The 17,497-nt window shown below is 46.0% G+C and overlaps 1 protein-coding gene across 2 annotated transcripts in view; it reads left to right on the top strand.

Annotated features, from left to right (window-relative positions):
- PANK1 (pantothenate kinase 1) overlaps nt 1-17,497 on the top strand; it is a 56,855-nt gene that overhangs the window by 26,899 nt on the left and 12,459 nt on the right. For both annotated transcript variants that reach the window (XM_029060339.2, XM_029060338.2), the window contains exons 2-4: nt 7,084-7,436; nt 11,579-11,832; nt 16,519-16,695. In XM_029060339.2, coding sequence (XP_028916172.1) covers nt 7,084-7,436; nt 11,579-11,832; nt 16,519-16,695 — 784 coding nt within the window. The remainder of the gene's footprint in view (nt 1-7,083; nt 7,437-11,578; nt 11,833-16,518; nt 16,696-17,497) is intronic.

The raw sequence follows: 17,497 nt of genomic DNA, 5'->3' as shown, positions 1-17,497 counted from the left end.
GGAGACTGAGGCACAGGGAACCTAAGTGACTTGCCCAAGGCCACAGAGAAGCCAACTTGGCAAACCCTACAGTGAGAAATCATTGATCATGCAGTGAGAACAGTAGGCTATTGGGGTACAAGGCTTTTCCCTGTATTCCGCTCATTCCTAATAGACACAATGGGATGCCCAGATCTGTCTCCCTGCACCCACAGAGTTAAATGGGAGCTAGCCGGTTTCCAAGTCTTTTGTTTTGGTGCATCCTCATCTTATCCTGCGCTAACACAAGCCACGTTGTCGTGTTTTAGCAGAGATAGGATATCTCAGTTATCCAGAATGTTCCTTTGTCCCACTTGGCCTTGGTCTCTGGAATTCTCTGGTACTTAAGTGGCCTGGAACAGCTAATGTGGATTCCCAAACTGTTAATTTAAACCTCCCGGAGCTTGGACATTGAGAGAATCTGACTCTCACTGTACTGTGAGGTCCTCTTGGAGAATCTCCTGTAACATTTACTTGGGAAAGCACCTTCTCCACATTCATTCATTCATTCAATCATATTTATTGAGTGCTTACTGTGTGCAGAGCAGTGTACTCAGCGCTTGGGAAAGTGTAATAGACCTGTAGCACAATTTTATTTTGATTTTTGGACTGGGTTGTAAGCTCCTTTAGGACAGGGATCATGTCTGTTCATTCTACTGTACTCTCCCAAGTGCTTAAAACAGTGTTCTGCACCCTGAAGGTACACAGTAAGCACAACTGATTTAGTTCCTGTTCTCAAACTGTCCAAAATAGATGCTTCACCTGCCTAGCATCAGGCACTTCTTTCTGAAAGGCTGCTTCTGTTCCAACAGAAATACTGTCTTCTCCAGCTGTTAGGAATCAATCAGTGGTATGTATTGAGTGCTTACTGTATGCAGAGTGCTGTACTAAGCACTTGGGAGAGTACCCTATAACAGAGTTGATAGACACATTCCTTGATAAAATCCTAGGATTTCTTAATTGCCTCTGAACAGTGATGCTTCTAGGAGCTTTTTTTGATATTTGATCTATAAATCAAAGTGCCATCATCCTACTGGTTTAATCTGCAGGTTTGGAGAGGTCTTTGAGAAACGAGCCAATGTTTTTTTAACTTGTTGGGCTAATAAAGCTAGCGAACACTCTCACAGTGCTATACTTAGAAACACATCTAGTCAGTTCGTTGACGTCTCTGTAGACAAAGTTTAAAAGCAGTTGGGCAGCCCTTATAGCTGGAGCAGGATCCAGAGACCTCTTATCTTGGAAACTGTGTCCTCTCAAGGTCTCCTAGTGACAGAAGCCCAGGCTAGGTGTGGGCACAGATGAAGCCAGCTAAGCTCTCCATTCAAGCAGAAAGCAGATCACGTTGCACACCTCAGCCTTAATTGGGGAGGTGTTTTTCCAGGAAAGATGTGAAATTCAGGAGGGGAAAAATACTGGTGGCAGGAGCATGGGGGGAAGAGAGGGGGATTGTTTAATGCAGAAGCACCCTCATGAATTGGCTTTTGTTTTTTGAAGAGCACACCGTGTGCTGAAGGAGACACGTTGCTTTGACCAGTCATCCCCCTGCCTATGCCACAGGCAGGAATCGAGGCCAGCCCACTTACCCCACTGTCCTGTCACCTGTATGTCTTGCCAACTGTGTGACCTTGGGCAAGTCACTTAACTTCTCTGTGCCTCAGTTTCCTCATCTATAAAATGGGGATTCAATACCTGCTTTCCCTTCCCCTTAGACTGTGAACTCATGTGGGAAGGGACCATGTCTGATCTCCATCACATCTATCCCAGTGCTTAGTACTGTGCTTGGTAAATAGTGAGCACATAAGAAATACCTATTATTATTGTTATATTTTAAATTTCTCTTCCATTTGATAAGCTTGAACTAAAGTTGAATCTTTCAGCTTCCTGGCCACTGTTTAATAATAATAATAATGATGTTGGTATTTGATAAGCGCTTACTATGTGCAGAGCACTGTTCTAAGCACTGGGGTAGATACAGGGTAATCAGGTTGTCCCCCGTGGGGCTCACAGTTAATCCCCATTTTACTGATGAGGTAACTACGGCACAGAGAAGTTAAGTGACTTGCCCCCAGTCACACAGCTGACAAGTGGCCAAGCCGGGATTCGAACCCATGACCGCCGACTCCCAAGCCCATGCTCTTTCCACTGACCACGCTGCTTCTCTAGTTTAGTTTATCCCTGGAGCTTGATATTTAGTTTTCTCACAGTTCAAATGTGACCACATCTTCCCTCTCTTTAAAAAAGTCTCCTCTGAGCCCACTGCACTTTCTAGGTATCACCCCATCTCCCTCTTCCCATTCCAATCCATGAACAGGATGTATACTCCCACTGCCTCTACTCAGAACCATAAGTTCTCTTGTGTAATTGCACCTGGCTTCTTGCTGGAAACCTCCGCTGACGTCTCTAGAAGAAGGAAGAATTAGCTGGAGTCCCTCCTCTGCCTGAGGCACTTCAGGTCAGGGAAAAAAAAAAATCCAGACCCGTCTGGATCTAGAGACATTCTGGATATTTGAGCTGTACAGTTTCTTATCAAAACCCAGCTAGCTATGGGTCTAGGCTGTAAATTCATCCAGGTCAGGGAAAGTGTCTACAAACTCTGTTGTATTCTTCCAAGTGCTTAGATGTTGCTCTGCACATAGCAAGCACTCAATAAATGCCATTGGGGTTGATGATGTCCCTTCAGGAAGGGAGGATGGCTTACTAAAGGAAAACCTAGGGCTGGACCTCACACTGATTTAGCTCCTGGTTCATTCCTCGGTTCTGGAGAACCAGGGCTTTTTGTGTCATCTTATGTCCATTTTGAGTCATCCCCGTGGTCTGTCTGGTCTTCCCTTCCGCCGCGGGGTCATCCATCATCGTTCACTGCCAATATCCAGGATTCCAGACTGTTATATGGAGCGTTTCCCTTTTTGTGGCACTGTGGTGCGGTAGCCTCTGGAGCCAGTCAATCAGTGATATTTATTGAGTGCTTACTCTATGCCTGGCACTAGAGAAGCAGCGTGGCGCAGTGGAAAGAGCACGGGCTTTGGAGTCAGGGCTCATGAGTTCGAATCCCAGCTCTGCCACTTGTCAGCTGTGTGACTGTGGGCAAGTCACTTAACTTCTCTGTGCCTCAGTTCCCTCATCTGTAAAATGGGGATTAAGACTGTGAGCCCCACGTGGGACAACCTGATTCCCCTGTGTCTACCCCAGCGCTTAGAACAGTGCTCTGCACATAGTAAGCGCTTAACAAATACCGACATTATTATTATTATTAGTAAGCCCTTAGGAGAATACAGTATAGGTGCAGAAAATAAGCTCTGTCAATAGAGCCGAAATAGTAGTGTGGAGGTGAAGAAAATACTTTAGCATCCTGCAGGACTGTTGAGCTGAGCTGACCAGCTCTTCGTAATGTGAAGACCAGATCTCATCCTCCTCCTTGGGGTGCCTTACAAGACGTGGAGAGTTTCTGATAATGGAATGTTAGTAAAAGCCAAGAGAGGGGAGCAGCTTGGCCTAGGAGAAAGCTCATGGGCTTGGGAGCTAGAGGACCTGGGTTCTAATCTTGGCTGTTACATGCCGACGGTGTGGTCTTGGGCAAGTCACTTGACTTCTCTCCCTCAGTTACCTCTGTAAAATGAGAATTCAATTCTCGTTCTCCCTCCTACTTGGATTCTGAGCCCTGTGGACTTTGACTGGCATTGAATTACAGGGACTGTATCTGACCTGATGATCTCGTATCTTCCAGTGCTTAGAACAGTGCTTGGCACATAGCAAACTCATAACAAATGCCACAATTATTATTATTGAGCCTAGTTAGCACTAAACTAACAGTATTATTTTTATTATCATTATTACTGTCATCATCATTGTAGAGCGACTCGGACCAGATAGTATATTTTTCCTTGAGTGAGGGATAGACATTGCCCTTCTTTATTTATAACCCACTTTACATATGTCGTGGCACCAGATTATTAAGAAAGTGTAAATCTAAACAGTCAGTGGTATTTATTGAGTGCTTACTGTGTGCAGATCACTGTATTAAGTGCTTGGGAGAGTACACTACAACAGAGTTACAGGTAGAATCTGTAATAGGATGGTCATCAATGTTAACAGCAAACATAAACAACGGATCTTGAGCCCCACATGGGACAGGGACAGAAGTAGTAATAGTATGAAGTGTTTGCTTGGTGCAAAGCACTGTACTGAGCGCTGGGAAAGAGTATACAGGTGGGAATTAGACATGGACCCGGTCCCTCACGGGGACTCACAATCCAAGACTGTGTCCGATCTTAAGAGGCTTGTAATAATCATAATAATAAATAAGAATTCTGGCATTTGTTAAGGGCTTACTGTGTGCCAGGCACTGTACTAAGCTCGGCGGGGCGGAAGGAGATACAAGCTAATCAGGTTGGACACAGTCCCTGTCTCACATGAGGCTCACAGTCTCAATTCCCATTTTACAGATGAGGAAACCGAGGCCCAGTGAAGTGACTTGTCCAAGGTCACACGGCAGACAAGTGGCGGAGCCGGGATTAGAGCCCATGACCGTCTGAATCCCAGGCCCGAGCTGTATCCACTACGCCATACTGCTTGTATCGACCCTGGCACTTAGTGAAATGCGTAGCATAATGCAAATAATGAATACCATTATTATTACATCCGTGTGTAACCGGTGATAATGAGGAAAGCTAGCACAAATGAATAAAATCCTCAGACAGTCAGCCAGTCTGAGGTATTTGTTGAGCGCTTATTATGTGCAGAGCCCTGTACTAAGCCCTTGGGTAAATACAATGTGACAGAATTAGCAGTCATGGTCCCTGCCCATAATGAGCTTACATTCGAGAGACGCACAACCTCTCTCATCTTGGCTAATCAGTTGAATCATCCACCCCCTTCTCTCCTTACGAAATCTGCAGAAAATAACCCCATGTAATAGAGGTTGGGTTTCACAGAAACCTTTTTGTTGCTCACCTTCATGTTAAGTTGCTCCCAAGTTGGGAAATAGGCAGAAAAATGGAGGAAGGAGAAAGGAGCGTGGATAACCAGTCCCTGGCTAATACATTGTAGTTGCACAAGGAAGGAGTCCCTTAAATGCTTATCCTCACCTCCCTTGCCCTTCCCTCTCTAGTCCCGTTCCATTGAGGAAGCTATCTCTGGTTGGACCTGCTGTCCCTGCCCATTGGGCACTAAGGCGAGGAGACGAGTAATCTTTCCTTGGTCCTGAAGTCAGGATCGAGATACAGTGGACAGCTGGTGGCCTGTGGCCTGCCAGAATTTTTGGGTGTGGATGCCGACATGGTAGCCGGCAGTGCGCGTGCATCGAGGCAGGGAGTGACACAAACCCAGATTCCCTTTGGTTCGGAAATACAGTAGTGTGTCACGGAAGGCCTCTGAACTCTCCAACTCCCCTCTTCTCTAAGGCAGCAAGTGTGAGCACGTGCTCACACCACTCCTTAATTCTTCAGTGCATAGAAATGAATAATCTGGGATGGTTGTGATTAGTTTTGCCACTTTGTTTGCGAAGACATTCTAGGAAAATTTTCGTTCACTCTTTCTTGTGGCCTATGTTTCTCACTCCCTCCAAAAGTCTGGTTAGAGAGAGGGGGAGGGAAGGAGGGAAGGAGGGCGGGTCGTCTATTGGGCTGTGCTGTAGGTAGTGAAATTTTCTGACCAAAGAACCCCCTAGGGTGATTTGTGTGGTGGATGGGCATAGCAGGAATCTTGAAAATGTAATGAGGGTGGCGAAGACTGCATCGGTTACCCTGCTGACGTCCCATGGTGCCCTGGCACCCCATCAGCATTAGGCTGCAGTGGAGGGGGGCATCGAATTCTTGCCTGGGGCTGTGCAATGCGCCACACCCCTGCCTACCTACTCTATTGTTGCTTCCATCGTCCCCGTGGGAACAGGACTGGCAGGGATGCAAGAGAGTGCTCGGCCCACTTCGTCGTCCACTAGAATTTATTCCTCCGTGCAGGTTCTCCCTCCTGAAATTCAGTGACCGGACCAAGGCTTATCTGTGTTCCCAAAAGGAAACACCATCAGGGTGAATGCTAGATGTCTTCGGCCTTTTTCCCCTAATAGCAGCAGTAATAGTAGTGATTGTGAACTTACTTTGTGCAGAGCACTGTCTGAGGCACTGGGAAAGAATATAGGGGTGGAAATTAGGCCTCGACTCTGTTCTGTCCCTTCCAGGGGCAGTCTCTGTGGGACAGGGACCGTGTCCAACTGGACTAACTTGAATCTACCCCAAGTGCTTAGAACAGTGCTCGGCATATAGTAATCACTTAACAGGAATCATAATTATTATTATTATAGCAAGCGCTGAGTAAATACCGTGATTATTAATCAAAGGAAAGCAGAGCTGGTGCTACAGTGCCAAACCAATGGGAGTTGTCTCCGAGTCACTTTGGCATCGTTAATTAAATATCTAAAAATGGATTCCATTCCAAGGGATGCAGCGTAGCCTAATGGAAAGAGCATGGGACTGGTAGTCAGAAGGACCTGGGTTTTAATCCTGGACCTGCCACCTGTCTGCTGTGTAACCTTGGGCAAGTCACTTCAATTCTGTGCCTCAGTTACCTCATCTGTAAAATGGGGATGAAGACTGTGTCTGGTACAGAAAAAGCGCTTCTACAGTTTTTTACAAATGCCATAAAAAAAAAATTTGAGGTGAAGGTTGGCCTGCATTTGATTTCCCTAGTGATGCTCTGTATATTGTTAAATTGAAGAGTTCAGTATTCCATTATGGGTAAGCAAATATGTCTGCTAATTCTGTTATATTGTCCACTCCCAAGGGCCTAATACAGTGCTCTGCACGTAGTAAGTGCTCAGTAAATATGATAGAGTGATCGGTTGATCGTATTTTGGCTCTTGTGCTAATTGCGATCCCAGCCCTCTTTCAGTAGACCTTTGTATTTCTATTCCTTTTGCTCTAGGAAAGAAACGAGGTTTCTTCTGAATCTTTGGAAGTGGGGGTTAAAGCAGTGACACCCTATTTGAGTTTTGCTTAAATTATAAGCAGCCGTGAACCCTCGTCGATATGGGTAGCATTCAGCGGCATTCACTCTCTTCTCTGTCACCCTTAGCATTCCCATGGTTCGGTATGGACATTGGTGGAACGCTGGTTAAATTGGTCTACTTCGAGCCAAGAGACATTACAGCTGAGGAGGAACAGGAAGAAGTGGAGAACCTAAAGAGCATCAGGAAGTACTTAACGTCCAACACCGCCTATGGGAAAACCGGGATCCGAGACGTCCACCTGGAGTTGAAGAACCTGACCATGTGTGGCCGGAAGGGGAGTCTCCATTTCATCCGCTTTCCCAGCTGTGCCATGCACAGGTTCATCCAGATGGGGAGCGAGAAGAATTTCTCCAGCTTGCACACGACGCTCTGTGCCACGGGAGGTGGGGCATTCAAGTTCGAAGAAGACTTTCGTACGGTACGTGGGAAAGAGAGGGCCGGCGCTAGAGTCCGGTGTGACGGAATAGATAAAGTTGGACAGGCTGCTAGCCCCAACTCTTTGAGCTTAACTAGCACCTTCCACTTAATGATAATCAATCAATCAGTGGTATTTATTGAGCACTTACTATGTGCACAGCACTATCCAAAGCGCTTGGGAGAGTACAACAGAATTAGCAGGCTTGTTCCCTGCCTGTAACGAGTTTAAAGTCTAGAGGGGTAGACAAGTGATCCATCATTTATTGAGTGCTTTCTGTATGAGGAGCACTGTACTAACCTCTTGGAAGGGTCCAGGTTATATAACAGAAGGTTTTTTGGTTTTTTTCCAGTGTGGTATTTAAGTGCTAATTACATGCCAAGTACCGTTCTAAGTACTAAGGTAATAATAATAATGTTGGTATTTGTTAAACGCTTACTATGTGCAGAGCACTGTTCTAAGCGCTGGGGTTGATACAGGGTAATCAGGTTGTCCCCCATGGGGCTCACAGTTAATCCCCATTTTACAGATGAGGTAACTGAGGCACAGACGTTAATAATAATAATAATGTTGGTATTTGTTAAGCGCTTACTATGTGCCGAGCACTGTTCTAAGCGCTGGGGTAGACATAGGGTAATCAGGTTGTCCCACGTGGGGCTCACAGTCTTAATCCCCATTTTACAGATGAGGGAACTGAGGCACGGAGAAGTTAAGTGACTTGCCCACAGTCACACAGCTGACAAGTGGCAGAGCTTGGATTCGAACCCCTGACCTCTGACTCCCAAGCTCGGGCTCTTTCCACTGAGCCATACTGCTTATATACAAGCTAATCAGGTTGGACACAGTCCATGTCCCACACTGGGCCCACTTTCTTCTACAGACTTATCAACAGAGTTGGCAGACATGTTCCCTGCCTACAATGAGGTTACAGTCTAGAGGTGGAGACAGACATTAAGATAAATAAATTACGGTTTTGTACATAAGTGTTATGGGGCTGAGAGTGTGGTGAATAAGTGCAAGGGCAATATAGAAAGGAATGGGAAAAGAGGAAATGGGGGCTTAGTTGGGAAAGGCCTCTTGGAGGAGATGCTAAGGCTTTCAAAGTGGGAAGAGTGATCATCTGTTGGATAGTAATAATAACAATAATGGAGTTAAGCACTTTTCTGTGTGCCAAACACTGTGCTAAATGCTGGGGAAGAACCAAGATAATCAGGTAAGACACAGTCCCTATCCCGTATGGCTCGACAAACCAAATCTTGCTGTGGTGTAATGAAGACAACATTTGTCACTCCACATTTAAAAGTAAGGAATTTGAAGCCCATGGCATGTGTGGGTTTTTTTAATAGTATTTAAACACTTACTATGTACGGGCACTGTACTAAGCACTGGGGTAGATACAAGATAATAGGGGTGGACACAGTCCCTCAAGGGGCTCGCAGTCTTAATCCCCATTTTATAGATGAGGTAGCTGAGGCATGGAGAAGTGAAGTGACTTGCCCTAGGTCACATAGTAGACAGGCGGCAGAGGCAGAATTTGAACTCACAGCCTCTGATTCCCAGGTTTATGCCCTTTCCACTCGGCCATGCTGTGAGGCTCACCTCTTCCAGGAGGCCTTCCCAGACTGATCCCCCCTTTTCCTCTCCTCCTCTTCCCCTCCCCTTCACCCTGACTCGCTCCCTCTGTTCTACCCCCGTCCCTGCGCCACAGCACTTGGGTATGTATGTATACATATGTATTATTCTACTTATTTTATTAGTGATTTGTATATATCTATAATTCTATTTATATTGATTCCTGTTTACTTGTTTTGTTTTATCTGTCTCTCCCCTTCTAGACTGTGAGCCTGATGTTGGGTAGGGATTGTCTCTATTTCTTGCCGAATTGCACTTTCCAAGCGCTTAGTACAGTGCTCTGCACACAGTAAGCTCTCAATAAATATGAATGAATGAATGAACGATGACTAGCCTGTGGTGCCTCATGAGGTGGGAGAGGAAGAGTTAGGAACAGACACCCGAACTCCTGACCTTGAGTTACCTTCTCCAACTAGAACAGGATCTTGTTTTCCATTCAGAAATTTCCATTCCAGTAAACAGATAGGTTTCAAATGCCACACACCCAAATAATGTTATAGTTTGAAATGGTATACACACAGGAAGACTTGATTCACTCTCCCTTCTTAAAATGAATCTGCAGCTACCCAAGAGGTCATCTTGTCCAGCCCCCTGCCTCTAGGCAGATAAATCGTCCAGGGCAGGTAGTTAATTCAGCTCTCCCTCTTTTTCCTTAATGAACATATTAAATAAGTTTCCAATCCTCTTGCCAAATTATTTTTAAAACAGAGGCCTAGTGAGTTGTCTGCGGGGTTCAGACCAGAACAGCAGTGCAGGATTAGAAGATGTGGTAAGTATGTTGGAGCGGGGGGACTCTGAGAGGTACCCCAACAAGTGGAATCTCCACTTTCAGAGCCCACCTACCTGTCCAAGAGGAGGCTGTGTGACCCAATGGAGAGAGCACAGGCCTGAGAATCAAAGAACCTGGGTTCTAATCCCGGCTCCACTACTTGCCTGGTGTGTGACATCAGGCAACTCGCTTAACTTCTCTGTGCCTCGGTTACCTCATCTGTAAAATGATATTAAGACTGAGCCTCATATGGGTCAGAGACAGTGTACATACAACCTGATTATCTGGTATCTACCTCAGCGCTCAGGATGGTGATTGACATGTAGTAATTGCTTAGCAAATACCATTAAAAAAAAATAACAAAAGAAAGGGGTGTTCCCCATCAGCAGACAGGCAAATACAAATTTGGCATTGGACAAAATAGTCTATTTGACATTGTGCAGGTGGAGTATAAATACAGTCGTGAGGCAAGTGGGGAGGGGCTGTGAAATGAGGGAAGAGTTTGGTGATGAGCAGTGGTCCCGCCTTTCAAAGCCAGTCAATCGTATTTACTGAGTGTTTACTGTGTGCAGAGCACTCTACTAAGCGTTTGAGAAGGCACAAAACAACAAAGTCGATAAGCATGATCCCTGCTCATAAGGAGATGAGTCTGCGCTCAGTATTTTTGCTTGATGAATTGTTTAGTCCTGTCCATCGATCCCCTAGCTTAAGGGCCGGTGTAAGTTCTTGATGCTTTGTCCTCCTCCCTGAACTCTAAAATACTTCTTTCCTTCCATTTTTCTTCTAGCTTGTGGGGAATACTGATGAGAGCTAGATTTCTTTCAGGACCAGGTTCTGTGAGAAATGGTCCAGAATCCCAGATCTAGCCCTCCTTCCCTGGATTCTCCCTCCGGCCAGCCCCAGATCCAACCTTACCCTCCCTCGCAGCTTCAGTGTCTCCTCTCCGATTCCACCCAGAAGCCCGAGGCTGGTGGAGCCAGGGACTGACAAAACTAAGAGAAGAAAGGGTGGGGGTAGGGATTGGAGAGATTATCTCCTCCCCTTGAAGCCGCCCCAAAGCCTCAGCCCTAGGCAAACTTTCCTAGAGGAGTAGAGGGACCCACAACACTCCTATTCATTCATTCATTGTCATACTTATTGAGCGCTTACTGTGTGCAAAGCACTTTATTAAGTGCCTGGGAGAGTACAATATAAGAACAAACAGGCACATTCTTTAAGAATTCACAGTCCAGAGGGGGAGACAGACAATATAAATAAATAGATAAATAAATTACAGATATATACAGATAGATACGTATGTGCTGTGGGGATGGGAAGGAGGATGAATGAAGGAGCCAGCAAGAGCGGTGCAGAAGGGAGTGGAAGAAGAGAGGAGGGCTTAGTCAATGAAGGCTTCTTGGATTAGAAGTGCTGAAGTAGGAAATGCAGTGCTTGTCCACTGTTTGGAGCTCTGGCGAAGGAGCCTGGCCTAGTGGATAGAGTCAGAAGGATCTGGACTCTACTCGTGGTTCCTCCACATGACTGCTGTGTCATACTTGTGCAAGTCACTTCACTTCTCCATCCCTCAGTGTCCTCTTCTGTAAAATGGGGATGAAGACTGTGAGCCCTATGTGGGACAGGATTTGCTTGTATCTTCCTCAGCGTTCAGTGCAGTGCCTGGAACATAATCAGGGCTTAACAAATACCATTATTATGATTATTTAGGTGAGGGATGGACATTCACGAAAGTCTCGTTCTGTTCCAGATCGCTGACCTGCAGCTCCATAAATTGGATGAACTGGACTGCCTTATCCAAGGCCTGCTCTATGTGGACTCTGTAGGCTTCAATGGCAAACCCGAGTGTTACTACTTCGAAAAACCCACGGACCCCAAGCTGTGTCAGAAAAAGCCGTACTGCCTTGATAACCCCTACCCTATGTTATTGGTCAACATGGGCTCGGGAGTGAGCATCCTAGCGGTGTATTCCAAGGACAACTTCAAAAGAGTGACAGGGACCAGGTAACGACATCTTCCCCGGACCGAGCCGTCCCTTGCCTCCCTGGAGCGGGATGTCCGCTCGCCGGAGAGTCCGGCCAGAGTAAGGTGGCTCTTCGTCACGTTCAACCTGCATACGTGGTGCAAGTGCTCCGGTAATGCGTCCGGGCTAACCGAGGGCTTTACAAGATGGAAAGCCTTATGGATAGAGCACGGGCCTCGGAGCCAGAGAACCTGGGTTCTAATCCTGGCTTCACCACTTGCCTGTCGTATCACCTTGGGCAGGTCACTTTTTCTGTGTCTCAATTTCCTCAACTGCAAAATGGGGATGTAGTAATAATTGTGGTATTTGTTGAGTGCTTACTATATGCCGGGCACTACACTAAGCTCTGGGGTAGACACAAGCAAATTGGGTTGGATACGGTCCCTGCCCCATTTGGGGCTCACCGTCTCAACCCCCATTTTACAGATGAGGTAACTGAGGCCCAGAAAAATGAAGCGACTTGCCCAGGGTAGCACAGCAGAGAAGTGGTGGCTTCTGGATTAGAACCCATGACCTTCCGACTCGCAGGCCCTTGCTCTAGCCACTACACCATGCTTCTTCTCTTCCTCCTTCTACCCGACTGTGACCCCCGCTTGGGATTGGGACCGTGTTCGGCCCGATGAACTTGTTTCGACCTCAGCACCTAGAACAATGCTTGACCCATAGTAAGCGCTTAACAAATACCATAAAGAATGATCTAAATTATTCAGCAGTGCTATAGTTCATTCATCATGCTGGGAGCCACATCCGGAGTCCCCGGCAACCATCCTTCCTTGCTCGTTCCTGCCTTGGTCTTGGGTTGAGGAAGAGGGCTACCCTGGCTACCTCTCTGGGAAGAGCGGAGCGCCTTGTCAAATGAGTTTCTAGGACAGTGAGTGGGTTCTGAAGGATGGGTTGGTGAGAGGAGCAGGGGTGAGCAGTGACTGAGATTTGGGAGATTTTTCCTGGTGGTCCTATATTCCACCGCTGCTACTCCGTCCAGTTCTTCTAAAGTGGAAATGAAGATGGTAAATGAAAGGGCGTGACTGTTGGGCCATCCTGCAGTCCCGGAGAGGCTATAACATGGCCCACAGGATGTTCTCTCCCTCACTCCCCTCCTCCCCATCCCTGAATTTCAGGGTAATAATAATAATAATAGTAATTATGGTATTTGTTAAGCACTTACTATGTGCCAAGCACTGTTCTAAGCTCTCGGGTAAATACAAAGTAATCAGCTTGTCCCATGTGGGGCTCACAGTCTTAATCCCCAATTTACAGAGGGGGTAACTGAGGCTCAGAGAAGTTATGTGGCTTGCCGAGGTCACATAGCTGACAAATGGTAGGGCCGGGATTAGGACCCATGTCTTCTGACTCCCAAGCCCGTGCTCTTTCCACTAAGCCACGCTGCTTCCCCAGGGCACAAGGTATCTGCACCAGGAACTAGGTCTTGTATGCATCAATAACGATTCTGGTATTTAAGTGCTTACTAGGTACCAATCATTGTGCTAGCTCCCGAGGTCATTCAGCCAGTCGAATTTAGTAAGTGCTTACTGTGTGCAGAACACAGTGCTTAGCACTGTACTGAGCGCTTACAGTACAGTCAGATCAGACACAATCCCTGACCCACATGGGGTTCACAGTTTACCAAGGTGGCAGAATAGGTATTCAAACTCCATTTTACAGATGAGGAGACCGAGGCACAGATCAATCAATCAGTGGTATTTATTGAGTGCTTATTATGTGCAGAGCACTGTACTGAGCGTTTGGGCGAGTAAAGTACAACAGAGTTAGAAGACACATTCGATGCCCATAACAAACTTACAGTCGGGGGGAGGAGACACATTAATATGAATAAATAAATGTCATTTATAATAATAATTTAAAGATATGTGCCTAAGCACTGTGGGGTTGGGGATGGAGTGAATATCAAATATCCAAAGGTCACAGATCAAAGTGCAAAGATGAGGCAGAAGGGAAGGGAAGCTGGGAAAAAGAGGACTTAAAGCAGGGTGATATGGAGTAAAAGGAGCGGAAAAGTCTTTCCCTCAGCATTGCCAAAGGATGTATTCTTTCATTCATTCATTCAATCGTATTTATTGATTGCTTACTGTACTAAGCGCTTTGGAGAGTACAATATAACAATAAACAGACGATTTCCCCGTCAACAGGGAGCTTAGAGTCTAGGCAGTAGCCCCAAAACAGTGTCCCCAACCTCAAGGCCTGGTTTCGTGGTCCTGTTGGCTCAGTGTAATGACACTGAGGGTTGGGGTTCTGTCCTGTTGGGAACAGACCCCCAGTGGCTACCCCCTCAGGCCCGGAGCCACCATAGGGTGAGGAGTCGGAAATGGGGAGCCTGCCTCCCAGAGGGGAAGCGAGCGGAAGGATGTGCCCTGGACCAGTCAGCTAGAAGATCCTTGTTTCGGGGCTCCACCCCCCAGAGAGAAGTGCTGTTGGACATTCAGCACAGGCTGACCCCGCCCCAGACACCTCTCCCATGATGGCCAGATCCCCAAAGGCAGGCACAGACCAGAATGGAAGCCTTGGGCCCAACTCAAGTTGGAAGCCGCATGGAAAAAACATGGACCTGGGAGCCAGAGGAGTTAGTTTCTAATCCCAGCTCTGACCTTTGGAGAAGCAGTGTGGCTCAGTGAATAGAACACAGGCCTGAGAGTCACAGGGTCCTGGGTTCTTGTCCCGGCTCTCTCATTTGTCTGCTGTGTGACCGTGGACAAGTCACGACTTCTCTGTGCTTCGGTGACCTCATCTGTAAAACGGGTTAAGGCTCTGAGCCCCATGTGAGACATGACTGTGTCCAAACTAATTAGCTTGTATCTATCCCAGTACTTAGAGAAGTGCCTGGCACATAGTAAGCACGTAACAGATATCACAATTACTATTATTATTTGCCACCTGTGATACCTTGGGCAAGTCACCTAACTTTTCTGTGCCTCAGTTACCTCATCTCTAAAGTGGGGGTGAGACTGTGAGCCTCATGTGTGACAGGAACTGTGGTCAACCTGTTTGAATCTATCCCATTACCAAATACAGTTCCTGGCATATACTAAAGACTTAAAAAATGACTTTAAGTCCAAGAGTTATCTAAGGTAAACAGATTATCCCATCATCCCCGAGTTAACTTTTAGGTGAAATGGACGTAGACCAAGCCCCACTCGTATCCTGGGAACTCTATCCAGCAATATAAGATGGTTACATCAACCCCTAAACACTTGATATTCACCCCACCCACAGCCCCACAGTACATACACTCCACCATTTCCCCTATTTGTAATTATTTTTTAATGTCTGCCTCCCCCTGTAGACTGTAAGCTCCTTGTGGGCAGGGATCATGTTTGCCAACTTCATTGTACTCTCCCAAGTGCTTAGTACAATGCTCTGTACACAGTAAGCGTTCAGGAAATACCATTGATTGACTGGCTGGTTGGTTGTAAAGCCCTGGCGTATACGTAGGGTAGATGGTATTATGCATTAGAAATAGGTAATTCATGGATAAAATGATCAGGTTTTATTCATTTTTAAAATTCAGATACATCTGGGTGTATTTTGGATTTTATTTTAGTTTTATTTTGATTCTCATCCAGTACCATTTGTATGAGAAGGATTTCTTAGGTAATATCACTCGTTTTGGTATTTGCAAAATAAGCTGTCGTATCTGTTAAGCGCTTAACTATATGCCAAGCACTGGGGTAGATAACGGGGTTCCACATGGGGCTCACAAGTAAGAGGGAGAACAGGTATCGAATCTTCATTTTGCAGATGAGGAAACTGGCACAGAGAAGTTTCATGAGTTGTCCAAGATCACATAGCACATAAGTGGCAGAACTGGGATTTGAACTCAGGTCCTCAAACTCCCTGGCCTGTGCTCTTCCCACTAAGCTACAGTGCTTGCAAATGAGACACTTGGGTGCTAGACGTCCCTGTTCCCCAAATCTAGCAACTTTAAGGCAGTCTACACCATAAATTAGGCAAGTTTGGCCTAGAGACCCATTTGTTAAGTGTGATCTTTTTTTTTTTTTTAAAAAAGGTATTCATTAAGCACTTACTATGTTCAAGTACTTTTTTAATAGTATTTAAGTGCTCACTATGCGTCAAACACTATTCAAAGTGCTGTGGTAGACAGAAGTTAATTAGGCCGGATGCTGTTCCTGTTCCATATGAGGCTTATGGTTAAGTAGGAGAGAGAAACAGCATGTCCTAGTGGGAAGAGCATGGGCCTGGGAGTCAGAGGACCTGGGTTCTAATCCCGTCCGCCTCTTGTCTGCTTGGACTTTGAGCAAGTTACATAACGTCTCTGTGCCTTAGTTCCCTCATCTGCAAAGTGAGCCCCATGTGGTACCTGATTATCTTGAATCTACCCCGGTGCTTAATGCAGTGCTTAATGCAGTGCTTGAGTAAACGCTTAAGAAATATTATTATTATCATGATTCTATTGGATTTTGAATCTCCATTTTACAGTTGAGAAACTGAGGGATGAGAAACGTACCCAAGGCAAGTGACAGAGCTAGGATTAGAACCCAGGTTCTCTGATTCCCAGGCTTGTGCTCTTACCACTAGGCCATGCTGCACTCAATCCTGATGGGATTTCCTGTTCCAATTGATAGTACATCCAGGTTCTTCCTGGGCTGGAAGAGTTTCCAAAAACTAAACATGAACTCCTGTTGTTCCTTCAGTCTCGGAGGTGGAACATTCCTGGGGCTGTGCTGTTTGCTGACAGGCTGCGAAACTTTTGAAGAAGCGCTAGAAATGGCAGCTAAGGGAGACAGCACCAATGTGGACAAGCTGGTGAAGGACATCTACGGAGGAGATTATGAGCGGTTTGGCCTCCAAGGATCGGCTGTAGCATCAAGGTAGAGACATTTTTAGCTAGGATCAGTACTGTTAACCGTGTGGCAGGCTCAGTCCAGAGGTTTTCTTGGATTTACTGCCTCATTTAGGATCAAGAGCTTGACTTTTATTTCACAGTGGTATTTACTGAGTACTTTGTGCAGAGCACTGTACTGCGTGCTTGGGAGAGTACAGTATAGCAGAGTTCGCAGACACATTCCCTGCCCATAACGAGAGAGGGGAAGACAGCCATTATAAATAAATAATTTATAATATGTAATTTTAAAATAAAGATTTAAAGATAAAGATACGCCAGTGATGGCTTGATTTTTCTTTCACAAAAGACACTTAAATGTTTGTGTTGTTGAAGTGTGTCTTTAAAATTGACCAGTTTTGAATTTTTTTAAAAAATAGCTGGTTAATGTTCTTTAAAAGAGGCAGGCTTTACCTAATGGGGCTTCTTTTTGTCTTCTTTTGAGGAAGCTAGGATTAGGGGTCCAAAAAATGACTGGGGAATGGAGGCAAGAGGGGGACACAACCGTGACAAGAACAATGGTTAGTGCAGTGTAGGGAGAGGCTGACAGAGAAGGGGTCATATGGGTGAAAATTGGGAAGGGAGATAGATGAGGAAAGGCCTGTCTGTGGAGTGTTTGCGCGCTCTGTCTCTCTGTCTCTTTCTGTCTCTCATTTGTTCCCCATAGCCACTCTTTCCTCCCTCTCTTCCCCCCAGCTTCTTAGCTAATATTTTCTTAGCCTCACCCTCCCCTTGGTGGAATGGAAGAAAGGGCATTCATCGTTCGGAGACATGCACGGACGTTTCCGATA

The sequence above is a fragment of the Ornithorhynchus anatinus genome, chromosome 3 (assembly GCF_004115215.2).
Source record: "Ornithorhynchus anatinus isolate Pmale09 chromosome 3, mOrnAna1.pri.v4, whole genome shotgun sequence".
Taxonomy (NCBI): domain Eukaryota; kingdom Metazoa; phylum Chordata; class Mammalia; order Monotremata; family Ornithorhynchidae; genus Ornithorhynchus; species Ornithorhynchus anatinus.
The sequence above is the reverse complement of the archived record's forward strand: the minus strand, read 5'-3'. Positions and strand labels throughout refer to the sequence as shown.